At 42.9% G+C, this 27682-nt stretch overlaps 2 protein-coding genes across 2 annotated transcripts; one reads left to right on the forward strand and one right to left on the reverse strand.

The window, feature by feature from the left end:
• Positions 1-12917: 12917 nt before the first annotated feature.
• On the forward strand, positions 12918-15633 carry LOC123405125 (ethylene-responsive transcription factor 1-like). Its single transcript, XM_045098947.1, has 3 exons — positions 12918-13510; positions 14421-15308; positions 15388-15633. The coding sequence occupies exons 1-2, from the start codon at positions 13192-13194 to the stop codon at positions 15275-15277; spliced, it is 1176 nt and encodes a 391-aa protein (XP_044954882.1). The 5' UTR covers positions 12918-13191; the 3' UTR covers positions 15278-15308; positions 15388-15633.
• Positions 15634-24733: 9100 nt separating this feature from the next.
• LOC123404402 lies at positions 24734-26802 on the reverse strand. The gene is made up of 2 exons (XM_045098325.1): positions 26426-26802; positions 24734-25186 (listed from the first exon to the last, which is right to left on the reverse strand). The coding sequence occupies exons 1-2, from the start codon at positions 26792-26794 to the stop codon at positions 24875-24877; spliced, it is 681 nt and encodes a 226-aa protein (XP_044954260.1). The 5' UTR covers positions 26795-26802; the 3' UTR covers positions 24734-24874.
• Between the last annotated feature and the right edge of the window lie 880 nt (positions 26803-27682).

Raw genomic sequence — 27682 nt, forward strand, 5'->3', positions numbered from 1 at the left:
TTATCAATGGCATCCAATGTCCATGATCAGGAAACCATGATCATCTATTGACTAACGAGCTAGCCAACTAGAGGCTTGCTAGGGACACATTGTGATCTATTTATCCACACATGTATTACTGTTTCCTGTTAATACAATTATAGCATGAACAATAGACGATTATCATGAACAAGGAAATATGATAATAACCATTTTATTATTGCCTCTAGGGCATATTTCCAACAGTCTCCCACTTGCACTAGAGTCAATAATCTAGTTACATTGTGATGTATCGAACACCCATAGCATTATGGTGTTGATCATGTTTTGCTCGTGGAAGAGGTTTAGTCAACGGGTCTGCAATATTCAGATCCGTGTGTACTTTACAAATATCTATCACTCCACTCTGGACATGGTCCTGGATGGAGTTGTAGCGGCGTTTGATGTGCTTCGTCTTCCGGTGAAACCTGGGCTCCTTGGCTATGGCAATGGCTTCAGTGTTATCACAGAAGAGTGTCATAGGACCCGACGCGCTTGGAACCACTCCAAGGTCGGTGATGAGATCCTTCATCCAAATTCCTTCATGAGTCGCTTCTGAAGTAGCTATGTTCTCCGCCTCACATGTAGATGCTGCCACGACTTCTTGCTTGCTGCTGCACCAGCTCACTGCCCCACCATTCAACACATATACATATCCGGTTTGTGACTTTGAGTCATCCAGATCTGTGTCGAAGCTAGCGTCGACGTAACCCTTTACGACGAGCTCTTCGTCACCTCCATAAACGAGAAACATTTCCTTAGTCCTTTTCAGGTACTTAAGGACATTCTTGACCGTTGTCCAGTGTTCCATACCTGGATCACTTTGGTACCTCCCTACCAAACTTATGGCAAGGTTTATATCAGGTCTGGTACACAGCATGGCATACATTAGAGAGCCCACGACTGAAGCGTAGGGGACAGAACTCATCTTCTCTCTATCTGCTGTCGTGGTCGGCGACTGAGTTTTACTCAATCTCATACCTTGCAAAGCTGGCAAGAACCCTTTCTTTGAGTTTTCCATATTGAACTTCTTCAATATCTTGTCAAGGTATGTACTTTGCGAAATACCTATGAGGCGTCTTGATCTATCTCTATAGATCTTGATGCCTAATATGTATGCAGCTTCTCCAAGGTCCTTCATTGAAAAACTCTTGTTCAAATAGGCCTTTATGCTCTCCAACATCTCTATATTATTCCCCACCAATAATATGTCATCCACATACAGTATGAGGAAAGCTACAGAGCTCCCACACACTTTCTTGTACAGACAGGCTTCTCCGTAAACCTGTATGAACCCAAACGCTTTAATTACCTCATTAAAGCGAATGTTCCAACTCCGAGATGCTTGCACCAGCCCATAGATGGAGCACTGGAGCTTGCACACTTTGTTAGCACCCTTAGGGTCGACAAAACCTTCTGGTTGCATCATATACAACTCTTCTTTAAGGTTCCCGTTAAGGAACACTGTTTTGACGTCCATTTGCCAAATTTCATAATAATAAAAGGCGGCAATTGCTAACATGATTCGGACTGATTTCAGCTTTGCCACGGGAGAGAAAGTCTCTTCGTAGTCAACTCCTTGAATTTGTCGAAAACCCTTTGCGACAAGTCGAGCTTTGTAAATGGTTACATTACCGTTTGCATCAGTCTTCTTCTTGAAGATCTATTTATTTTCTATGGCTCGCCGGTCATCGGGCAAGTCCACCATACTTTGTTCTCATACATGGATCCTATCTTGGATTTCATAGACTCAAGCCATTTGTTGGAATCCGGGCCCGCCATCGCTTCTTCATAGTTCGAAGGTTCACCGTTCTCTAACAACATGACTTCCATCACAGGGTTGCCGTACCACTCTGGTGCGGAGCGTGCCCTTGTGAACCTTCGCGGTTCAGCAGTAACTTGATCCGAAGCTTCATGATGATCATCATTAACTTCCTCTTCAGTCGGTGTAGGCGCCATAGGAATAACTTCCCGCGCTGCGCTACTATCCTGTTCGAGAGGGGATGTAATTACCTGATCAAGTTCTACCTTCCTCCCACTTACTTCTTTCGAGAGAAACTCTTTTTCTAGAAAGGATCCGTTCTTGGCAACAAATGTTTTACCTTCGGATCTAAGATAGAAGGTATACCCAATAGTTTCTTTAGGGTATCCTATGAATACGCATTTCTCCGCTTTGGGTTCGAGCTTTTCTCGTTGAAGTTTCTTCACATAAGCATCGCAGCCCCAAACTTTAAGAAACGACAACTTAGGTTTCTTGAAAAACCATAGTTCATACGGTGTCGTCTCAACGGATTTAGACGGTGCCCTATTTAAAGTGAATGCTGCAGTTTCTAATGTGTATCCCCAAAATGATAGCGGTAAGTCGGTAAGAGACATCATAGATCGTACCATATCTAATAAAGTGCGATTACGACGTTCAGACACTCTGTTGCGTTGCGGTGTGCCAGGCGGCGTCAGTTGTGAAACGATTCCACACTTCCTTAGGTGTGTGCCAAACTCGTGACTCAAATATTCTCCTCCACGATCAGATCGTAGACATTTAATTTTTCTATCACGTTGATTCTCAACCTCACTCTGAAATTCCTTGAACTTTTCAAACGTCTCAGATTTGTGCTTCATCAAGTAGATATACCCATACCTACTCAAATCATCGGTGAGAGTGAGAACATAACGATAACCACCGCGAGCTTCAACGTTCATTGGACCACACACATCAGTATGTATTATTTCCAATAAGTCGGTTGCTCTCTCCATTATTCCTGAGAATGGAGTCTTAGTCATCTTGCCCATGAGGCACGGTTCGCATGTGTCAAATGATTCAAAGTCAAGAAACTCTAATAGTCCATCAGTATGGAGCTTTTTCATGCGCTTAACGCCGATATGACCAAGGCGGTAGTGCCACAAGTATGTGGGACTATCATTATCAACTTTGCATCTTTTGGTACTCACACTATGAATATGTGTAACATCACGATCGAGATTCATCAAGAATAAACCATTCACCAGCGGAGCATGACCATAAAACATATCACTCATATAAATAGAACTACCATTATTCTCTGACTTAAATGAGTAGCCGTCTCGCATTAAGCAAGACCCTGATACAATGTTCATGCTTAACGTTGGTACTAAATAACAATTATTAAGGTTTAAAACTAATCCCGACGGTAGATGTAGAGGTAGCGTGCCGACGGCGATCACATCGACCTTTGAACCATTCCCGACGCGCATCGTCACCTCGTCCTTGGCCAGTCTCCGCTTATTCCGCAGTTCCTGCTTTGAGGTGCAAATGTGAGAAACAGCACCGGTATCAAATACCCAGGAGCTACTACGAGCGCTGGTAAGGTACACATCAATAACATGTATATCACATATACCTTTAACATTGCCGGCCTTCTTGTCCGCTAAGTATTTGGGGCAGTTCCGCTTCCAGTGACCCTTTCCCTTGCAATAGAAGCACTCAGTCTCAGGCTTGGATCCGTTCTTTTTCTTCTTCCCGGCATCTGGCTTACCGGGCGCGGCAACAGCTTTGCCGTCTTTCTTGAAGTTCTTCTTACCCTTGCCTTTCTTGAAACTAGTGGTCTTGTTGACCATCAACACTTGATGCTCTTTCTTGATTTCTACTTCTGCAGACTTGAGCATCGAGTACAACTCGGGAATGGTCTTCTCCATCCCTTGCATGTTGTAGTTAAGCACAAATCCTTTGTAGCTTGGTGGGAGAGATTGGAGGATTCTGTCAATTATAGCATCATCCGGAAGTTCGACTCCAAGTGAAGTCAGACGACCGTGTAACCCAGACATTTTGAGTATGTGCTCACTGACAGAACTGTTCTCCTCCATCTTACAGCTAAAGAACTTGTCGGAGACTTCATATCTCTCGACACGGGCATGAGCTTGAAAAACTAGCTTCAGCTCCTGGAACATCTCATATGCCTCGTGTTGCTCAAAACGCCTTTGGAGCCCCGTTTCTAAACTGTATAACATGCCACACCTAACCAGAGAGTAGTCATCACTCCGCGTTTGCTAGACGTTCAGAATGTCCTGGGCTGCTGCAGGAGCGGGAGGGTCACCTAGCTGCGCATCAAGGACATAAGCCTTTTTAGCTGCTTCAAGGATGAGCTTCAAGTTGCGAACCCACTCCGCATAGTTGCTACCATCATCTTTCAGCTTGTTTTTCTCTAGGAATGCGTTGAAATTGAGGTTGACGTTGGACATCTACAATATTTATAAAGACAACTTTTAGACTAAGTTCATGACAATAAAGTTCATTTAATCAAATTAAGTATGAACTCCCACTTAAATCGACATCCCTCTAGTCATCTAAGTGATACATGATCCATGTTGACTAACCCGTGTCCGATCATCACGTGAGACGGACTAGTCACCATGGTGAGCAACTCCATGCTGATCGTATTCAACCATACGACTCATGTTCGACCTTTCGGTCTCTTGTATTCGAGGTCATGTCTGTACATGCTAAGCTCGTCGAGTCAACCTAGGTGTTTCGCGTGTGTAAATCTGGCTTACACCCGTTGTATGTGAACGTTAGAATCTATCACACCCGATCATCACGTGGTGCTTCGAGACAACGAACCTTCGCAACGGTGCACACTTAGGGGAATACGTTCTCGAAATTTTAAGAGGGATCATCTTATTATGCTACCGTCGTTCTAAGCAATAAGATGTAAAACATGATAAACATCACAATGCAATCATATAGTGACATGATATGGCCATTATCATCTTTGCTCTTTCGATCTCCATCTTCAGGCATCGCATGATCATCATCGTCACCGGCGTGACACCATGATCTCCATCATCATGATCTCCATCATCGTGTCTCCGTGAAGTCGTCATGCCAACTACTACTATCACTACTACTATAGCTAACCGTTAGCAATGAAGTAAAAGTAGTAAGCACATGGCGTTGCATCTCATACAATAAATTTAAGACAACTCCTATGGCTCCTGCCGGTTTTCATACTCATCGACATGCAAGTCGTGAAACCTATTACAATAACATGATCATCTCATACATCATACATGCAACATCACAACTTTGGCCATATCACATCACATGTCAAACCCTGCAAAAACAAGTTAGACGTCCTCTAATTGTTGTTCCAAGTTTTACGTGGCTGATTTGGGTTTCTAGCAAGAACACCTTCTTACCTACGTGACAGCCACAACGATGATATGCCAAAGCTATTTACCCTTCATAAGGACCCTTTTCATCAAATCCAATCCGACTAGAGTAGGAGAGACAGACACCCGCTAGCCACCTTTATGCACTGTGTGCATGTCTGTCGGTGGAACCAGTCTCACGTAAGCGTACGTGTAAAGTCGGTCCGGGCCGCTTCATCCCACAATACCGCCGGAAAATAATAAGACTAGTAGCGGCAAGAAAATTGACAAATCATCGCCCACAACTTTTGTGTTCTACTCGTGCATAGAATCTACGCATAGAAAACCTGGCTCGGATGCCACTGTTGGGGAATGTAGCATAAATTCAAAATTTCCTACGCATATTCAGATCATCCTATGGAGAGACCAGAAACGAGAGAGGGGTAAGATCATCTTCATACCTTTGAAGATCGCTAAGAGGAAGCGTTGCTAGAACGCGGTTGATGGAGTCGTACTCGCAGCGATTCCGATCTAGTGCCGAACTACGGCACCTCCGCGTTCAACACACGTGCAGCCCGGTGACGTCTCCCGCACCTTGATCCAGCAAGGAGGAGGGAGAGGTTGGGGAAGAACTCCAGCAACACGACGGCGTGGTGTCGATGGAGACACGAGGTCTCCCGGCAAGGCTTCGCCAAGCACCGGCAGAGAGGAGGAGGGAGAAGAGCAGGGCTGCGCCGAGAGAGAGGAAAAACCGTGTGTTTCAATGGCCAAAAGTGCCCGATATATATAGGGGGAGGGGAGAGGGGGTGCCACCCCTAGGGTTCCCCCCCTAGGGGGTGTGGCAGCCCCCCCAGATGGGAGGTGCGGCGGCCAGAGGGGGGGAGGGGGTGGCGCACCAACTGGTGGGCCTTAGGCCCACCTGGCTTAGGGTTTGCCCCCCCCCTTTTCTCTCCCCTGCGCATTGGGCTGAGTGGGGAGGCGCACCAGCCCATCTAGGGGCTGGTTCCCACCCCCACTTGGCCCACCTTATCTCCCGGGGTCGTTGCCCCCCATCGGTGGTCCCGGTGGTCCCGGTACGTTACCGGTGACGCCCGAAACACTTCCCGTGTCCGAAACCATCCGTCCTATATATCAATCTTTACCTCTGGACCATTTCGGAGCTCCTCGTGACGTCCGGGATCTCATCCGGGACTCCGAACAACTTCCGGTAACCTCGTATAACAATTCCCTATAACCCTAGCGTCATCGAACCTTAAGTGTGTAGACCCTACGGGTTCGGGAGACAGGCAGACATGACCGAGACACCTCTCTGGCCAATAACCATCAGCGGGGTCTGGATACCCATGGTGGCTCCCACTTGCTCCACGATGATCTCATCGGATGAACCACGATGTCAAGGATTCAATCAATCCCGTATACGATTCCCTTTGTCTGTCGGTATAGAACTTGCCCGAGATTCGATCGTCGGTATACCTATACCTTGTTCAATCTCGTTACCGGTAAGTCTCTTTACTCGTTGCGTAGCACGTCATCGTGTGACTAACTCCTTAGTCACATTGAGATCATGATGATGTTCTACCGAGTGGGCCCAGAGATACCTCGCCGTCACATGGAGTGACAAATCCCGATCTTGATTCGTACCAACCCAACAGACACTTTCGGAGGTACCCGTAGTGCACCTTTATAGTCACCCAGTTACGTTGTGACGTTTGATGCACCCAAAGCACTCCTACGGTATCCGGGAGTTGCACAATCTCACGGTCGAAGGAAAAGATACTTGACATTGGAAAAGCTTTAGCATACGAACAATACGATCTAGTGCTAGGCTTAGGATTGGGTCTTGTCCATCACATCATTCTACCAATGATGTGATCCCGTTATCAATGGCATCCAATGTCCATGATCAGGAAACCATGATCATCTATTGACTAACGAGCTAGCCAACTAGAGGCTTGCTAGGGACACATTGTGATCTATTTATCCACACATGTATTACTGTTTCCTGTTAATACAATTATAGCATGAACAATAGACGATTATCATGAACAAGGAAATATGATAATAACCATTTTATTATTGCCTCTAGGGCATATTTCCAACAGTGCTGCACCATGATCCATAGCTTGATTTCTGGAGGTAGTGTTTCCATTAAGGTCAATGATGAAATTAGCCACTATTTCCAAAAAAAAGAAGGTATTGGGACAAGGTGACTCTTTATCGCGCATGCTATTCAATATAGTGTCAGATACGCTAGCAATCATAATTGAGCATGCCAAGGTTGATGGCCAAATTGGTGGGGTTGTAAACCATCTAGTTGATGGTGGTCTCTCTATACTTCAATATGTCGACATTATGATTCTCTTCATGGATCATCACCTCGGGAAAGCGAGAAATATAAAATTAATTTTATCATCATTCAAGCAACTCTCACGTCTTGAGATCAATTCCATAAAAGTGAATTGTTTTTCTTTGGCGAGGCTCACCTGTACGCCGACCAGTTTGGATGTGGGTTGGGCCGGTTCTCATCACATATTTAGGGATACCGATACATTATTGGAGACTCAGAACTGTTGAACAGAAACACGTCAAGGAGAGACTACAAAAAGGACTTAGTAGTCGGAAAGGTAAACTGTTGTCTCTGGGCTAGGGATGGCACCCATAGGGTATGGGTATGGGTGGAGCCACCTCATATCCTTACCCCCCCCCCCCCCGAGCTTACACATCACCCTTACCCATACCCGTTAATGGGTACAATTTTTCCCATACCCGTTATCCAACAAGGTAGACGGGTACCCGCGGGTAAAATTACCTGTGTTTGCAAATCAACAACAATTTGAACAACTTATAGTCATAAACAACAATATATAATCATAGTTTACAAAAATAGATTATAACAACCACATATACTTATAAACAACATCATATAGTCATAAACAAGAACACATAGTCATACGTTTTCATTTCACAAACTATTGATATAGTGTAGATTGTATAGATAATAATGAGTTTACAAATATTTTATATGGGTACATGGGTATGTGGGTGTGGGTTATATGATCCCATACCCTTACCCGCTCTACCCGATGGGTTTCAGATTTTCCTATTTATATACGCATGGATAAATTTTTGTCACATACCCTTTCCCTAATAGGGTTTTTACCCACAGAGTACGTGGGTAATGGGTACCCATTGCCATCCCTACTATGGGCGGAAGATTGATCCTCATAAATTTAGTACTAAGTAATATGTAACTACATATGGTTTCCTTCTTCCAGTTCCCGAAAGGAGTTTTACATCATTGGATTATTTCCGATCAAGATTCTTTTGGCAAAGAGATAGCGAGAGAAAGAAATATAGATTGGCTAAATGCAGTGTGGTTTGTTGTCCCAAAGACCAAGGCTGGTAGGGCATTCATGACCTTGAGGTTAATAATGGAGCCCTTCCTCGGCAAATGGTTATTTGGATTACTGACGAAAGATGGTGTATGGCAAACACTCAGGAGGATATATGTGGGTTCCAAGGTAGTATCCCAAGTATACTAGAAGCCTCGGGATTCTCGCTTTTGGGTAGGGATAATGGCTACAAAGAAATATTTCTTCTCCTATGGTTCCTTCTCGATTAAAGACGACACAAAAAATAGATTCTGGGAGGATAAGTGTCTAGGAAATGCCACATTACAGGAAAAATATCCAACTCTATACAATATTGTGCATCACAAGGGTGATACTATCACCACGGTATTGGAATCATTTCTGCCAAATCTGACGTTCAGGAGGGATTTATTTGGACTCAGATTCCAATCGTGGAACATCCTGCTCCAGCGGTTTCTCATGGTGCAATTATCACATGGGTATGATGTATTCCGATGAAAGTTACATGGGAATGGTCAGTTCTCAATGAAGTTTATGTATGAAGCGTTAATACATTTTGATGTGCCACTGGATAATAGCAAGAATATCTAAAAGATGAAGATACGTCTTCAGAATAAAATCTTCGCATGGTATCTTTGTCGCGAAGTCATTCTTACTAAAGATAACCTTATTAAGGGGAATTGACATGAAAGTATGCAATATGTCTTTTGTCACCATGATGAGAAAATAAAACATTTATTCTTTCAGTGCAAATTGGCTCATTCTACATGGTCGGCCATCCGGATAGATTCTCGCTTTTATCCTCTTTGTAGTGTTGCTAATGTATTTGGCAACTGGTTACATGGGCTGATCACATGTTTAGAACACTTCTTAGGGTGGGAGCGCTCCCCATTATTTAGTCCCTTTGGCTATGTAGAAACGATAAGGTTTTTAGCAATAAAAGTATTTCTCTTATGCAGGTTATCTGCGGATGTATCTTGACTCTTTATTTATGGTCCTTTCTACAATAGGTGATGAATCGAGACTTGTTTACGGATGTGTGTACACGATTAGAGGCTACATCGAAGGATACTTTTACCCAACATAGGTGATAGCATGATCTTAGGATTGCCCCCCTCCCCTTTGTTTTAGGCGTTATACTAACTCAACATGTTTCTTTATATCTCTCCTTTTTATTTTCCATTTGTGTGAGAGAACATATTTTGGATCTGTGCATCTTATTTATACACAGACCGGGTGTAATGCTTAAATATTTGAAGTAATAAAGTGTCCCTTTTCGAAAAAAATAATCACGAAAATAGATGACTGCCAATAGTGATCCCATGAGAGAGCTCCTAGAGTGATTGGTTATAATGTGTCTCTAAATGTTGATGATTGTGCATACATTCTACTAACTCAATGGAGTATTGTTTCTAAAAACCTCAAGGATAAGTTTCCACGAGTGATTTTAAAGCATGTGTTAGAGATCTTCATTGAGTGTGTTGGTTAGACCTTGGACGGTGAGTACTCCCTCCGTCCGGAATTACTTGTCACACAAATTGGTAATAATGAATATACCTAGAACTAAAATACATCTAGATACATCCATTCCTATGACAAGTATATTTCCGAACAAAGGGAGTACAATATAAGTATAGTATAGTAGTAAACGAGTGTGGTACGACCTTTTTTCTCAGGGGAGGGGTGTCGTACAATCTTGAGAAAAAATGGCTTTTTACCAAAGAAACAAAGTCAACCATCCATCCATTCATTTTCAAGGGGCAATACTAGAAATAAGACTTCTTTCAAGGGGCCAATGTGGAAGATTCGCCTGAATGGAAACACTCTCTTCCGGAACCTACCTCGTTCCATCCGCCCACCGCGCAACCCCGCTCTGACGCGTGGGACCTAGCACACACACCCTTGTCTAGGGTGCCACCGTTACACGACCATCGTGTATATAAGAGTCACTCCTAGCCTCTACCTGCCAACATACGCCCCCGCTCCACCGCTTCATTAAAACCTTTTCCCCCTTACCGATACAAGTGAGGCTCCTTCCCCCATCGACTACGACGAGGTACTAGCGACCATGTGCGGCGGCAAAATCCTAGCGGACCTCAAGATGCCTACGGTGACATGGAGGGTGACACAGACAACGATGTGGCCTGAGAAGAAGCCTTGACGGGGTAGCGGCGGGGGCCGGCGCTTCATGCGGCTTGACGGGTTTGGGGTCGTGCTTGGGAGGAGGACGATGATGTGGACTTCCAAGGAGTTCCAGGTCGATTCCAGGTACTCCGGCTTGGATCTCACATGTGGCGGGATGGCTGGGGATGATGATGGCGACGAGGTTGTCGAGATTAATCTGTTCACCGCCATCAAGTGGTCCCTCCATAATGGTATTGCCCCATGTGACTCAGATGGTTTTAATACACATATTAGGGTTACTTTTCATCCTTGTCTGTTGTAGAATATAATATAGTATCACATTTTCTCCTTTTTAAGTAGGACACATATGTTTGAAGCCGCATATGGTTAAATTTTCGAGGGGATCAAATATTTGCTATGTTGTTAAAGCTTTCAATATATGCTTAGATCATAGCCTAAGACGGAGCTAGGACCCGACCCCCTGGCCGCGTCCGGCGCGTGACGGCCACACTAGGACCATTGCCTAGTGTGAATCTAACTCCTCCCATGGCTATAGGATGCACCATACTAGATAGGTCTTCCCGCAAGATAATTTTTTTATTTTCACATGGTTTACACTCTAATGTTTCCTGGTATTATGCGGTTTATGCTCGTACATTTTTCGATCTCACATGATTTACACTCCTTTTATATCTCTAGGTAGAGCAGCAACACAAATTTGTGTTGATCCGTAGTGTAATTTTTGCATCAAACAACCTAGAAAGACCGCTCTAAAGTCAGCTTTTGCCATTGTTAACTAGGATACAATGTTGTAAACCACCTAATATGTTAAAAGTTCTTAGATCTTATTTTTTATATGTATTGTTTACATAAATTTTATTCTATTTGAGTATAGAAGTCTTAGTTGTAGATTTTGTACGAAAATGACATGTTTTGGTCGAGAGTTGTTGCTTCGTTCATGCATCGGCCAGCCACATCCTCTCAAAAAGAAACAAAAGTACTCTCAAATTATTTCTTCTTGGTGTCAAGTAAGACACACAAAGTCACGAAGCAACATTGTCATGTTAGTTTACATTTCTTTCAAATCTATATTATATATAGGATTAGATCATGAACACATTATAAAGAAGTTGCAATGTTCATCTTAATTCATAAGCTAACTGTATAATAATGATAATGATTGCACATACATGATAGCAACTCAACATGGGTAGGTAGATATGTGTGATTTACAAGGATCTTAGAGTTACAGAGTTATTTATAAGGAGATATTGGTTGAAAATGAAGTAAGTTCCATGTCATGATAGTTTAAAGGAAATGCTAGATCTCGAGATACATAGTTAGATCAAGAATGTGATGAGAACGTTGTAATTCTAACTTATAATTCATATAACTACCTTATAATAATGCTAATGATTGCACATGAAGTACATGCTAGTAACTAAATAGAGCAACTTTCCTTTTCTTTGAGAACAATGGAGTAAGTAACTATGAGTAACTTACAAGAATCATAGAGTTACACACAATCATTTATGAGAGGATATTGGTTAAACATTTGGTTGGATGTACCTATCCAGTAAACCTAGACGGAGGGAGTATGACAGTAATAATACATTCATACTACAGGTGTGTAGTACAATCTTAAGCTCGTAAATGAAGTAAATAGCTATGAGTTACTTGCAAGAATCTTAGAATTATATACAATCATTTATGAGAAGATACTGGTTAAAAGTTTGGTTGGATGAATCTGTCCAATAAACCCGTACAGGAGTAGTAAGATAGTAGTAGTACAATCTGGAGCTAATAAATGTCATATATAGCTATGAGTGATTTGCAAAAATCTTTGCATTACACACAATAATTTATGACAAGATTTTTGGTTAAATATTCGGTTGGATGAACCTGTCCAATAAATCCGGACGAAGAGTGAACGAGAGTAGTAGTACACTTATGTGTAGTACAACAATCTTGAGCTAATAAATGGGGTACTTAGCTATGAGTGATTTGCAAAAATCTTTGCATTACACACAATCATTTATGAGAAGATTTTTGTTAAACAATCGGTTGGAAGAACCCGTCCAATAAACCCGAACGGAGAGTGTACGACGGTAGTAGTACACTCGTACTACGCAGATGTGTAGTACAATAACCTTGAGCTAATAATTATTTGTATGCCTCCAAAGAAAGAAAGTCAAACGTACATCCATCCATCCATTCTCCAAGGGCAACACCATAAATGCCACTTCTCCCAAGGGGCCAACGCGCAAGATTTCCCCGAGTAGAAACGCTCGTTCTGAACCTTCCTCGTGCCTTCCACCACCCGCGCGGCCCCTCACTGATGTGTGGGACCAACCGCGTGCCCCCTCGCTGACGTGTGGGACCAACCGCGTGCCCCCTCGCACCTTCACATGGCCATCGCGTATATAGGGACTGGCCTCACCCCACTTGTCAATCCACACCTACTACCCCGATTCATTAAAAATTCTTCCCACTTACCAATTCCGGCGAGGCACCTCCCCCCGACGACAACTGCGGCGTGGTATCAGCGGCCACCATGTGCGGTGGAGCGTCCCTTGAGGATGCCAAGGTTCCGGTTGTGGCGCGGAAGGTGACTGGGGCGACGCTATGGACCGAGAAGAAGAAGCCCCGGCAGGGCGGCGGCGGGGGCCGGCGCTTCACGGGGCTTGGTGGGTGCAGGGGACTTGGTCGGGATGACAACGAGGAGGACTTCGAGGCTGACTTTCAAGAGTTCAAGGCCTACTCCGGGGACTCCGACCTGGAGCTCAGGCGCAGTAGAGTGGATGAGAAGGATGACGACGACGAGGTCGTTGAGATCAAGCCCTTCGCTGTCGTCAAGAGGCCCCTCTCCCAAGGTATCAGATCTGGATCGCTTGAACTAGTTTTTAATCTACATATTGTTACCTTTAGCGATTGAATGTTGTAAAGATTCTGTTATTGGTTCGGAAACGGATTGATCGTTCGAATGGTAGGAAGAGAAATTCTGGGCGGTGTTACTCTTGTTTGAGATCAAGCCCTTCGCTGCCGTTGGAAGGCTATGTTTGGGCGGTGTTACTCTTGTTTGATTAGAGATCCTGGATTGGATGTGCCATCATGAAGTAATTTGATTGAAGGGTTAGGATATTTTTTTTCCATTTGTCTGATGTGTTCGGTAGATAGACTGTTTTTGACAATGTCCCTCTCTTTTAGAGAAGCAATTTTGGTTGTTTGGTTGTCGATCTTGTGATTTATACTTTTTGTGACCTTCAATGGTGATTCATAAGCTTACCGCTTAGTCAAAAGGGGTAGAAAATCCAGAGAAAGGCCGAATTTCTCGGTTTTGGTTAGAGGCCTTGGCCTCTTAAATTGTTTCCTTGTTAGATGGTTGTAGGTGTGTGTGTGTGAAGATTTTTCTAGACTTAGTTCATTTATCAGTCTAAATGATTATTGTGCTAATCATTGAATCTGACTGAAAAAAATATTATTGATTCTGCATCGTCTATGATGCCATTTGTGATTAATAATTGTAGAATGATGTGAAATGTCTATAACATGAAGTCTTTTATCAGGACCCTGGATTTTCTTATTTATAAAGTCATGATTTTATTTATTTTGTTTCATTTGTGTTGTGGTTGACTAATGCTTTCACCCCAACTTGACACATCATGGTTCAGTGTTCATTACCATCATCATATTTTACATATATAAATTCATGTCCATGATGAAATTATTTACATTTGGTGGGAGAAGTTTGTGCTTAGCATTGACACTCATCTTCCAATTCAGATGGCTTAAGCACCATGACTACTGCTGGTTTTGATGGTCCTTCAGCAAAAAGGAAGAGAAAGAACCAATTCAGGGGTATCCGTCAGCGCCCCTGGGGTAAGTGGGCTGCTGAAATCAGAGATCCTAGCAAGGGTGTTCGTGTCTGGCTTGGTACTTTCAACAGTGCTGAAGCTGCTGCAAGAGCTTATGATGTTGAAGCACGCAGGATCCGTGGCAAGAAAGCCAAGGTTAACTTTCCAGAGGAACCAGCAACTCCTCAAAAGCGTCGTGCTCGCCCTGCTCCTCCTAAAGCACCCAAGCCAAGCGCAACACAGGAACCTGCAGTCAACAACCTTGCCAACCCAAGTGCTTTCGTCTACCCATCTGCTGACTTTGCATCAAACCAGCCACTTGCTCTGCCTTACAACATGTCATTTGTTCCTGCAATGAACTCTGCTGCCCCTGTTGAAGCCTCTGTTATGAATCTGTACTCTGACCAGGGAAGCAACTCCGTTGGCTTCTCTGACCTGGTCTGGGATTTTGACACCAAGACTCCAGATATATCACCCATTGCTCCCATTTCTACCACTGCTGAAGGAGCGGAATCTGCACTTGTTCAGAGTGACGCCTACAACCCAGTGGTGATTGCTGAAGTACCTGAATCTGTACTTGTCCAGAGTAACACCTACAACTCAGTGGTGCCTCCTGTTATGGAGAACAATGATGCCGATTCCGAGCCTTGGATGAAGTTTCTTTCGGATGATGGCATGGACGAGTCGATTGACAGCCTTCTGAACTTTGGTGTGCCTCAGGATGTCATTGGCAACATGGACCTTTGGAGCTTCGATGACATGCCCATCTGTGGAGAATTATGCTGAGTGATCCAAATCCTTTATATAGAGATAAAGGGTAAGCGTTTGCGCATTGCATGTTCAGTCTGAGGTTGACAGTATTTTCATCACTCTGAACTTTGTGTTGCGTGTTTCAGGAATAAGAGTATGGGAGATTGGGAAGCACCCTGTTGTCACCTTCGGCTAGCAAATGATTATGTCCAAGCTTAGATGCAAAAAAGTCGCATCTTGAGTCTCCTTTGTAATCGACCCTTTCCCTAGTTGACTGTCTCTGTGTGGCAGCCATTTATGATGAACCGTTATCTTTATCATTTGTAACTTTTATGTCAGTCGCTACCATTTCTGAATGTGAACAGCATGGATTTGTGTCCAGTTTGCTTTAATCTGTGCACTTGATCGTTTTTTCCTTTAGTTCTTCCTGTTTAATTGGTGATAGAAGTAACCTATATATCTTCTGAATTTGGTAAGTTTATGGTTGTTTGCATCATATTAATGCAGGGGTTGGACATTTCAACTTCTTTTTTGAAAGAGAGTGTGTTAGGCCAAACTTTCCTCTATATTGTACCTCTTCACTTCAAGACCAGGCAAAAATATACCAGATCTATTAATCTTTGATACTAGATGCGTGATCATATGGAGTCGTTCTTTCTACATGTAGTTCTCCTCACCAATATAGTTCTTAGATAAACATTTAGTGCGCCTAATGCATGAGTTGAGGGATTTGTTCCATTTCAGTGCATTCTTATAGAAATGTTCCTTGATTTGATTTGACGTCGGCATAAGTATGTTAGTAGTAATCTTGATTAGAGGGTCAACTAGTTGTGTGGATGTACACGGCGTGGAAAACTGCAAAGTCTGAGACCATAGTCCAGTAGGTTTGCTAGTTTTCGTTAGTATAGGAATTAGTGTTCGTGTAGGATTAGTACTTGCTAGAATCAAACGTGCGCTTCGCTGTGCCGTTTTCAATTGTTATGTCATATTTCCGGTTATAATCATCAAAGAAGGAATTCTTTAATCAAAACTTAGGATGCGGTCAAATGTTTTAAGTTGAAAAGATATATTAGCTAGGTTTTAAGTTGTCAACAAAAATGGAAAGGAAAGACAACAGTGTAGGATCTAGTAACGGAACCAGAAAGCTGGCCTTCTGGAAATAGTGATTAGAATAAAGATGATCTTGAATAAGATAGCCAGTAAAGAGACCAAAATATGCAAACAAGTTTGTTACCTGAATCAATAGATCTTCAGTGAGAGGAGTGAAGCCAACTGTTATTGTCGACCTCCTGACAAATTCAAAAGATCTAGTAAGTGTGACATGACCATCAACTAACTTACATCTCAAGCAAGCTTGATTCCTATAGAGCATTCATCAAAGCATGATGTCGCAATTCATGACAAATTAGTCTTTCAAAACCAAAAGGACAGTGGTGATGTCTTGCACAACGCACATAGTTTCAGACACGCTATGGAAGTATATAGATAAAAGAAGGATTATAGTTCCAAAAAGTAGAGGTTTTAGTACTTCCAATCATATAAAGCTTGGACATCAATCTTTCCCAAGTCAGAGAAGGCGCGTCTACAAATTAAGAGTATTTTTGTATCAACCTGCAATTTTTTTTAATATGCATCTAAAAGTAGAGTGCTTGCATATGCGCCACTCATCATTGTAATGGAAGGTGTTTATTGCAAATTTAAACTATATTTAGTACCTAGGGCCAACTCTTTGTGAAACAAGGGCATCGATCAATGATGCTCAGTTGGCTGTGTCCCTCAAGCAATGAACACATATAGAATGAAGACTGAAAGTCAGAGCACCATGAAATAATTTAGAACTTTTCGTGCTAGAATGCTGAAAGGTTATTGGTCTAGGTCTATGTAGCAGATTTCAGCAGCCAATGCTAATCAGAAGTTCTAAAAAAATTACCTTGACATAACCATGGGATATGATATCTCAACTTATTTTTCTTGGCAGACTGATCACCTAACAATGCAAATGTGAAATTGTTCTTGTTTAGAAACAAAACGACATAATTTGATGCATGGGAGTTCAGAATCCAGGAAGCAGACAAATATGTCAGATTAGTCACGCTTGCACATAAAACTCTTACTCTTCTAAACAGCATGTGCACTTACAGTTCCTTCGAATATCTTTGACAATGCTTGCTGGACACCCTCTCCTGAGGCATTCTCTAGTCCTCCTGCCATCCAACCTGAATGTACCAATGGGTCCTATTAGTGCACGTAGAATGAGCAGAGTAAACTGCAAGTAACCCAAACAAGTGTTGCCATTTTGCAACCTGGGAAAGCAGAGTAAACCACTACCAAGTAATACTACATACATAACCCTATTTTCCTGGAAAAGCAGAGTAAACCACTTCAAAGTAATACTACATACATTACTCTTTAGTTCCCATCAGTAAGCGACATTAAGCAAGAAATGCAGCATATTGGAATATTAGATTTCTCGTAATCTTGTAATGAATACTATTTATGCCAGACCTAACCACCCTTCTATGAACAGTAAAAGATGTAGTGAACACTTACAGTGAATGTATATGCGAAATTTTGCTCACTGATCTTCTCTGAACGACCACCTGTATGCCTAAATCCTAGAAATACAGGAATTGCTTGCAGCTACCATCACAACATTGCAAATACCTTGGAAGTCAATGGAATTAACTTTATTTTTTAAACAGTTGGAAAGGTAGGGCATCATTATATTTCAAAAAAGAACTACATGAGCAAATTGAAGATTTATTTCAAATGCATAATGTCTTTCAAAAGCACGTCTGCACCGGCTGTCCACATTTCTTGTCCCGGAACTTATAGGAGCATCTTCACGAAATGAACTGACACAATTAGCAAAAGAATTACTGTATGTTGATGCTAGAACTTCAAATAAATGTAGCATTGTCCAGCATACATGATAGCTTTTTATCGACATTACAATCAAACACAGTTGTAAGCATGACTTCCCTACATGATTTAGAGATCGTACAAAACCATTCGTCCAGCATGGTAAGGCCACTAAACTATCAAAATAAAAAAACAACTAAACTGCATGTATATCTCATAAGAAGTTCATTAATACACTATTAAACAACATGTGCACACATCTAATCTGTGATTTCCCTAGTTGCATTTAGTACCAAAGAGCTACATTTAGATTTTTCATGGAGTGGATCTGAATAGCATAATCTATACTGCTATGTAATACCTACTCTTGACCTGCAAAAAATTTCAAGGGCAAAAAACAATGTCCTCGAGTGATGTATACCAAGCTGAGCATATAACTTAATTTACTGAAACAACACAGCGAAAATATGATAGCAGAGTCCAACAATTGTAAAATTCAAACTGATGTGCATGTAAAAGTTATTCATATTCACAGTAGTTATTCTGGGATATGCAAAGTCATTTGCCTTCATTTTAATCTTTGACCTTCCCTACCTTATATCTGTAACGTGTGTATATCTTCTCTATTAGATCCTTGTTTGTGAACTTATAAATGATCTTATTTCTGAAACTTGTTGCCACTCCCTTCCCTCCAGAGGAGAAGACGGACAGCAAGGCACACACGGTGCGAGATGGCGAAGGGGACGACCAGGGCCCACTAACAGTGACAGAAGACTAGTCTACGATTAGGAAGCGTGTGAGTGACGATGGGGCTCAGAGCGGCCAGGCTATATGTGTGTGTGCATGGCTACAGAGTGGAGTCAGCCTTGTAGAAGAATTATTTCGAATCTCTCTATAATCCCCTCTCTTCCAGCTCTCACCTACTCTTTCTTCTTCCTCAAGCTCATCTGAATTCTCTTGATCCCCGCTCCTGTCAGGCTTCGCTTACTGATGAGAAGAAGAACAGGGGAATTCCGCTCGAACTAGCCACTTTACTCACTGATTTAAGGCCGAAGGCCGAGTTATATTACAAAACCAGCCAGGAACACTGGCGGCGCACAAGGGGGAAACCCTAGAAAAGATAAAAGATGCCCTACACGAGCTCGATCATGGCTTTATATAGCCTTACAGAGAGGAGAGGAGAAGTAAAGCAGAAAGAAGAAAGAAGAGGAGGGCGATCGTGCCGGAAGCGCGACAGTGACACTCGAGGCTACTATCACCGCACGATCTAAGATCAACGGCTGCCGAGGCTTCACTTAAAGCGAATCGGTACGATGGCCTGTCATGCGTCGGATCCTGGATGGACGGCTTCTGTTGCTTCCCGCCAATCTTCTTGTTTGAAACAGCGCTGATCATCGCTGGTAGTCCTTGGGTCCTGACAATTCCCCCCGAGAAACACCAGACCTGTCCTCAGGGCTGGAATGCTGGAAAGACTTTTTGTATGAAGGAGACATCCTCCCAAGTAGCATCTTTCTCCTCCAAATTAGTCCATTTGATGAGCCACCTCACCACTGGGATTTGAATATCCCCTTGCACTCTTGGGATCAGTTTTCTCTCCAGTAGTTTTTCAGGTTCCAGCAGGATTGTTCCATCAGTGTGTAGTAGTGGCAGGTTGGGGTTTGGGATTGCTTGAGGTCCAAGGTGCTTTTTGAGTTGACTGACATGGAAAGTAGGGTGTAGTTTGCAGTGCTCAGGTAATAACAACTTGTAAGCTACAGGTCCAACTTTTTGGATGATTCTGAAGGGCCCATAGTACTTAGAGTGCAACTTGAGGCATCTGTGCAAGCTAAGTGTTGTATGTCTGTAGGGTTGCAATTTTAAGTATACCATGTCTCCTACTTCCAAGGTCCTTTCTGATCTTTTTCTGTCAGCATACATCTTCATCCTTTCTTGAGCCTTGAGCAGGTTTCCTTTGATCTGGGCTGCAATCTGCTCTGTATTGAGAATGGAGGAAAAATCCTGGGCTAGATCAGCAGGGTATAGAGCAGCTTCAGACAACATATTTGGTGGTCTGTTATACAGGGCTTGGAAAGGAGTGAGTTGTAGTGAGGAGTGATAACTAGTGTTGTACCACCACTCAGCTAGAGGGAGCCAATGGAGCCATTTTTGTGGTTGTAAGAAGGCCATGCATCTCAAGTAGTTCTCCAAGCATTGATTGACTCTTTCTGTCTGCCCATCAGACTGAGGATGATAGGATGTGCTCATATGGAGTTTAATGCCCAGCTTCTTGAACAATTCCTGCCACAGGTGGCTTGTGAATATCCTGTCTCTGTCAGTAACAATAACTGAAGGGAGTCCATGTAGTTTGAAGATATGTTTAGTGAATGCTTTTGCAACAATAGTGACAGTTATGGGGTGTTTCAGGGCAATGAAATGGCTGTATTTAGTGAACCTGTCCACCACTACCAGGATCATGTCCTTTGCTTGTGAGATGGGGAGGCCTTCCACAAAATCCATGCTGATGTGGCACCAAGCAAAGTCAGGGACTGGGAGAGGCTGCAAGAGACCAGGATATTTGCAATGTTCTGGCTTGTTAATCTGGCAAGTAGGGCACTGTTTGATGAAGTCCACAATAAACTTTTTCATGCTAGGCCAGTGGAAAAGGAGCTTCATTCTCTGGTATGTAGCTCTGTGTCCAGAGTGGCCACCCAGTTCAGAGTTGTGTAAGGCAGATACAAGTTTAGTTCTCAGGTCAGTGTTTAATCCAATGACAATTCTGTTTTTGTATCTCAACAATCCTTGCTTGAGAGAATAGTTAGGGACAACATTGTCAGAGATTGCCAGTTGTGACAGAAGATCCTTGCATATTTGACCATTGACATAACTCTGAACCACTTCAGTTAACCAGACTGGTTGAGCTTGACTTGCAATAAGTGCTTGCAATCTGTATTTGACTCTAGATAGGGCATCAGCAACTTTGTTGTTCTTCCCTTGCTAGTATTCAATTCTGAAGGTGTACCCTAACAACTTGATCAATAGTTTGTGCTGGATTCCTTCTGTTAGCTTTTGCTCTTGTATATATCTCAAGCTCTGCTGATCAGTTCTTATCACCAGGGCAGAAGCAGCAAAATAGTGTTTCCAATGTTTAAGGGCTTCAATTATTGCTAGTGCCTCCTTATCATAAGTGGACATAGCAGCAACCTTTGGTCCAATGGTTTTGCTGAAATAGGAGAGGGGTCTACCTTCCTGCATTAGGACAGCACCAATACCATAAGCACATGCATCTGTTTCCAGTATGAAAGGCTGAGAAAAATCTGGTAAGGCTAACACTGGAGCTTGGGTCATCTTGTGTTTTAATGTATTAAAAGCATTCATTTGCTCAGACCCCCAAATGAAATTGTCTTTCTTCAGGGAGTGAAACAGAGGCTTGCAGATAAACCCATAATGCTGGATAAATCTTCTGTAGTAACCAGTTAGTCCCAAAAAGCTTCTCAATTGAGTGACATTTTCAGGTGTTGGCCACTGTGTGATTGCTTCAATTTTAGTAGGGTCAGTAGCAACTCCATCACCTCGGATGACATGTCCAAGATACTCCACTTTTGGTTGAGCAAAGGAGCACTTGCTCAATTTTGCAAACAGTTGATTAGATTTTAAAGCTTCTAGGACCAGTTCTAAGTGCTGCAAATGTTCCTTCATATTTTTGCTGTAGATGAGAATATCATCAAAGAAGACCAGGACAAACTTTCTTAAATAAGGAGCTAGGATGGTGTTCATGAGTAGTTGGAATGTTGCAGGAGCATTTGTTAAGCCAAAGGGCATCACCAAGTACTCATAATGCCCACAGTGTGTACTGAAAGCAGTCTTTTCAATGTCTTCCTCCTTCATTCGTATCTGGTGATAGCCACTTCTTAGGTCTAACTTAGAGAACACTGTTGCTCCCTTTAGTTCATCCAAGAGATCTTCAATAACAGGGATTGGATATTTGTTCTTTACTGTTTGCTCATTAACTTTTCTGAAGTCATTAACCAATCTCCATGTCATGTCCTTCTTCTTTACTAAGAGAGCTGGTGAGGAATAAGGGCTATTGCTGTCTCTTATTACCTTAGACTTGATCATGTCCTGCACTATACTTTCCATTGCATCTTTTTGGTGACGTGGGAGTCTATAAGGCCTCTGATTAATCACTTTAGCTTGAGGTGTGAATGTAATCACATGGTCTATAGCTCTCTTTGGAGGTAAGGAAGTAGGGGTGCTAAAAACAGGGGAGTAATCCTCCAGGATTTTCTGTACTGGCTCAGGCACAATTTGATCCACAGGTTCTTGCACAATGATCCTGTTTAGTATTAAGACAGCACCACAGACATGCTGCTCGGGTATTGCTTCTGTGAGAGATAGTTCTTGAACTGGAACAGTAGGTAAACTCTCATCTTGGAATATTTTCTTTTCTCCATCAGGTAATGTGACCTTCACATGCATTTCATCAAAGTCTAGCTCAATAGGGTTGTATGAGGCCATCCAGTCAGCACCCAGGATAACATCATAATCTTGCAACTGTAAAACTCTGAAGTCAGTGGAAAAGCCTGTGCCTTGTAAGGAAAACGGACAGTTTAATGCAATAAACTCTGACCACAGTGTATCTCCATTTGCCACAATTACTTGTTTCTTCTTAGTGGGAGTGAGAGGACACTTAGCTTTCTTAGCTAAGGTTGGAGTGAGGAAGGTTGCAGTACTGCCACTGTCAATCAGTGATGTGGCTGGTATATTGCCAATCATAACTGTTACTGTAAAACTGAGTTTCCTAGTAGTTCTAATTCCCATCAGAGCATGCATGGAAATGTGAAGAGGGAGATCATCTTGATCAACAGGTGGAGGTGTTTCTGCATCATCACTCTCAGTAGTGTAATATACCAGTTCTGCATCATCAGGGTAACACTCCTGCAGAGCTTGGATTTGTACTTGGTTTGCCAGTTTACAGACCTTCTTGTGACCAGGAAACCATGTGTCCTTGCACTTGTAGCAGATGCCTTTCAGTTTTGCTTGTTGAATCACAACAGCATTGGAGTTTGTAGGTACTTTACCAGGGTCAAATTGAATCTGTCTTTTCACTGTTTGGTTTATAAAAGGTGGAGGAGGCCTTTTAACAGGTTGTGCCTGCTCCATTCTTCTAGCTAACCAGATAGCTTTCTGTAGGTCAGGAGGTTCATGGCATTGCACATGATGTTGGATGCTGTCAGCAAGGCCAGCAATGAAACTTGCCTTGAAATAATCAGGAGGTAATGCAGGATTATCCCTTCTGATCAAGTTCATTGACTGTTCAAATTTCAGTACATAATCATTGACAGTTCCATTTTGATTCAAGGCATGGAATGTTCTGACATTGTCACACACTGATGTTTCAGAAAATCTATCACCCAGCAGTCTACAGAACCTATACCAGGGCAGGGTGTTTGCTGTGATTCCAGTTCCTCTCCACCATTCAATAGCAGGCCCTGTTAGATAGGTGACAACAATTTCAGTTTTCTGTTCCAGGGGAGTTCTTGCTGCTTCAAAGTACATCTCAATAGTTTGGATCCAAGAGTCAGTATTAGGACCATCAAACTCTGGGATATTGTACTTAGCAGGCTTCACCAGAGTGTTCACTCTTCTGTTATCCTGAAGCCACTCTCTGTTGGCCATGCCAAATCTCCTGTCCAAGTGTGCATTTTGGGCATCACCTTGGTCTTGTTCCACATTGATCACCTGCTGGCCCAGTCCCACTTGTTGAGTAGCAGCTAGGTTTTTGATGTCCACATGTGGTTGCTTGTTATCCACAAAGTGAGGATGTCTGTAAGGCATCTTAAGTGTACCATCCAAGTTCGGTTCTTTTCCTGAAGCTTTGTCCACTAATGTGGCAGATCCAACAGTGGCAGGGGAGGTATGTGCTTCCAAGAACTTGTTCACAGTGCCCAGTGGTGAATGAGCAATTGTGCTAGCTTGGGGAACCTCTGGGGGGTTGTGTTGCACTTCTCCAGGTTTTGGAAAACCAGACATGAAAGTGGCCAAGGAACCCTGTATATCACCCAAGGTTTTGTGCAGAGATTGAAAATTTTCATGCACCACATCTCTGAATTCCTCAAATTCCTGTTTATCTTGCTCTCTGTTTCGCTTAAGCAGTTGAACATCTAGTTGGAGAGAGGAGAATTCAAGATGATATGTGGAGGCTGAGTCTGTAGGGCCCACCATCTTAGCCATGACACAGCCGGAGAGGGTTTTGACAGGGAGGTGCAGTTACCTCAGCGATGATGAACATACCCAGAGAGGGATTTTACTACAGCCACTGCTGCAGCCCGAGCTTGGTGATGTTAGTTCTACCGTCGCCAGCACCGCCGCCGTCGCACCACCAGAGTACACCGGATCTGGGAGGGTGGTGGGATTTTACTGCGCAAGCCAGGAGCTTTTGCAACCACTTAGCCTGACCCAAACCTGTACCGAATGATCGTCGCCACCATGGTGTTGCCGCCGTCTAGATCGGGAGGGAGGGAGGGTTTTCACCGGCCAACCCCCAGCATCATCTCTACCAGATCTAGCCTATGCTGAGGATGAACTTGCTCTGAATACCATTGTCAGGCTCTGCTTACTGACGAGAAGAAGAACAGGGGAATTCCGCTCGAACTAGCCACTTTACTCACTGATTTAAGGCCGAAGGCCGAGTTATATTACAAAACCAGCAAGGAACACTGGCGGCGCACAAGGGGAAACCATAGAAAAGATAAAAGATGCCCTACACGAGCTCGATCATGGCTTTATATAGCCTTACAGAGAGAAGAGGAGAAGTAAAGCAGAAAGAAGAAAGAAGAGGAGGGCGATCGTGCCGGAAGCGCGACAGTGACGCTCGAGGCTACTATCACCGCACGATCTGAGATCAACGGCTGCCGAGGCTTCACTTAAAGCGAATCGGTACGATGGCCTGTCATGCGTCGGATCCTGGATAGACGGCTTCTGTTGCTTCCCGCCAATCTTCTTGTTTGAAACAGCGCTAATCATCGCTGGTAGTCCTTGGGTCCTGACAGCTCCCTCTTGCTTAGATCCGGCAGGGTCGTTACACTTCTGCTTCTCTAACAGAACCTTGTTTGCAAAATTATAAAAACATGACATGCAAAGATCAGTAATTTAAATTGGATTTCTACAGTTTCTAGATAAAAAATGTTGAGAACCAAAGTATGAGACATGAATGTTATTATAAACACATGTTATATATGTGAATATCAATAATCTCTTTTTAAGAAACACCACTCAACATTGTCACTCTAAATACGACAGTAGAATGACCTTAAAAAAATGACAGTAGAAGCATGAGCCTCCCGTGTTTCCAAACTTTCCTCTGACTCTGCTTCTAAGCTTCTTAGTTTACTGTGATTATCAATTGTCAGATATACAAGCATCGAGTTTTCAAATATTCAAACTAACTAACTGGCCAACTGCTATCTAACATAACCATGATTCATAAGAAATAAGGATGATGAGAACTATCACGCTCACAGAGGAAGGAGTGAAATAAAAAATAAGCCATAAAAGCAGAGGATAACTTGCCTAAGATAAACTGGGCAGTATCTTTCTCCGATCTAGAAATAGGAGATGAGATGTTCATGATCTAAAAAGACTTGGAGAGGTATCTTTCTCCAATCTAGAAATAGGAGACGAGATGTTCATGATCTAAAAAGACTTGGAGAGGCCAGGTTGCTGAAAGTAGCTGTGACCAGCTCATTGGAATGCAAGCCAAAATAGAAGTGATTAGGCAAAGCGTTCATGAAAAACATGGTGGGTACACTTAAAACTGTAAACTTCTTTTTTCTCAGTTGAATTATATCTTGAAACTACTAGATTGTCACAGATTTCATGCTCAAATGGATTTCAGCTATAAAAAATATCCTCAAAACACAGCGCACCATTATGCAAAAGGGCACAGACATATACAGTTTAACGCAATAGTCATCTGCAACAATAGAGTTTGTGGGAGGCATTCGTAGATTAGAATTACACATTCAAAATCTGAAAGCAAATAGCAGACAGACCAACTAAATGGACAATGATTAAATGGGAAGACCAAAAGGTCACGTTGGAACCAATTAGTTTTGTATTCTTTGAGGCAATCTGGCAAGCAACTCATGTGCCTAAAAAACTCAGATTTATTATGCATTTTATAGTTAGCAGTTCTGTAGAAACAGGAGCGACCTAATTACCTAAAAAACAAATCTGGGTGAAGGAAACAGATTATCACATGACAAATTTGGGTGAAGATCGCGATAGCCATTCATGAGAGGAAAATTATGATAATACACACAGCTAAAAACACATAAAGCCCACCTCACCCTGCATGAAAGGGCTAAATTCTTCAACCTCACAACCCCAACGACCCCGAAGTGCCAACGCCATTGGAGAACACCTACAGGAAGAACGCACAACAGTTGACCCCACATAGGCGGGATCCTCCACTAACGTCGCAGCACACCCGCCACCACGCATCAACCCGAAGCACACTCCAATGGCGGCAACCACAGAATGCATCAGCAGAGCGGCCGCTGCATCATCAGATGGCGACGGTGAGGCGGTGACAAACCAGCAACAACGGCACCGTGACCGCGAATGCCCCAAATCCCATCCTCTCAAGTGACCGCGAATGCCACCGTCGCCTCCCCCAAAATCCCATTCCCGGTCCCTGTTCTCCAGAAGCATAGAGAAAAGAGGACATGAAGGCACTCAGATAGAGGCTTTTTTTTTAAAGAAAGAGGCTCCCCCTGCTCCATTTTTATTAATGAAGCAACAAAGCCAGCAAATATCTTACAGACCCAGCGAGAAAAGTAAAGACAGACCCAAAACAAGGCCTACAAACATAAATCTCCATCAGCTTTTACAGCTAAAACAAAACACATATCCAAACATAGCCTTTCTACCATAGTTTTTCACCATGCAATACGTAACAATTCCCCTCTCTTTTTATCCAGCTCAGAGATGAATTGACGCAGCACCAGCTCCTGAGTGACGTCGCAGAGAACAACCCATTGTCATAGGAAGAGCCTTAGCTTCATGAGCACGCAGTCCAAACTTTTCCACGTTCGACCCTGGAAGCAAAATTCATTTCTCAATCGCCAGATACTCCATAAGGAGGCAGCCACAACCATGTTATGCACAGGTTTCTTTTTGCAAACCAGCCACAAGGCATAAATATCATTAAAGCAGGAAATTGTAATGTGAAACACCTCCTCAAATAACTTTCAAATACATGTAGCTGCAGTACAATCAAAGAAAAGATGTTGAATTGATTCCAAGTCAGAACAGAACAAGCAAGATGGGTCTTCCACATTTCTCCTTTTAGCTAAGTTGTCTCTAGTAAGAACTTTGTTGTTCATACAAAGCCATAGGAAACACATGGATATTTTGGGGACACAGAACTTTCCAAAGTTTGTCCCCAACCCTGTGATCAACCCCATCATAGTTAATAGCATTATAAAAGGATTTAACAGAATACACCCTTTTTGGTTCCAACATCCAAATGGGAGTATCAGGGGAATTGGAAAGGGGGATTTTTTTAATAGTCTCAATCAGCAGATTCCACCTATCCAA

The sequence above is a fragment of the Hordeum vulgare genome, chromosome 6H (assembly GCF_904849725.1).
Source record: "Hordeum vulgare subsp. vulgare chromosome 6H, MorexV3_pseudomolecules_assembly, whole genome shotgun sequence".
Taxonomy (NCBI): Eukaryota; Viridiplantae; Streptophyta; class Magnoliopsida; order Poales; family Poaceae; genus Hordeum; species Hordeum vulgare.

Excerpts from the sequence above, each read along its gene's own strand:
- LOC123404402 (XM_045098325.1), bottom strand. The coding sequence starts at position 26,794 with ATGCTTCTGGAGAACAGGGACCGGGAATGGGATTTTGGGGGAGGCGAC. Across the intron at positions 25,187-26,425 it reads GCCCTTTCATGCAGGGTGAG|GTTCTGTTAGAGAAGCAGAA; the intron begins GTGGGCTTTATG and ends TTTGCAAACAAG.
- LOC123405125 (XM_045098947.1), top strand. The coding sequence starts at position 13,192 with ATGTGCGGTGGAGCGTCCCTTGAGGATGCCAAGGTTCCGGTTGTGGCG. Across the intron at positions 13,511-14,420 it reads CAAGAGGCCCCTCTCCCAAG|ATGGCTTAAGCACCATGACT; the intron begins GTATCAGATCTG and ends CTTCCAATTCAG.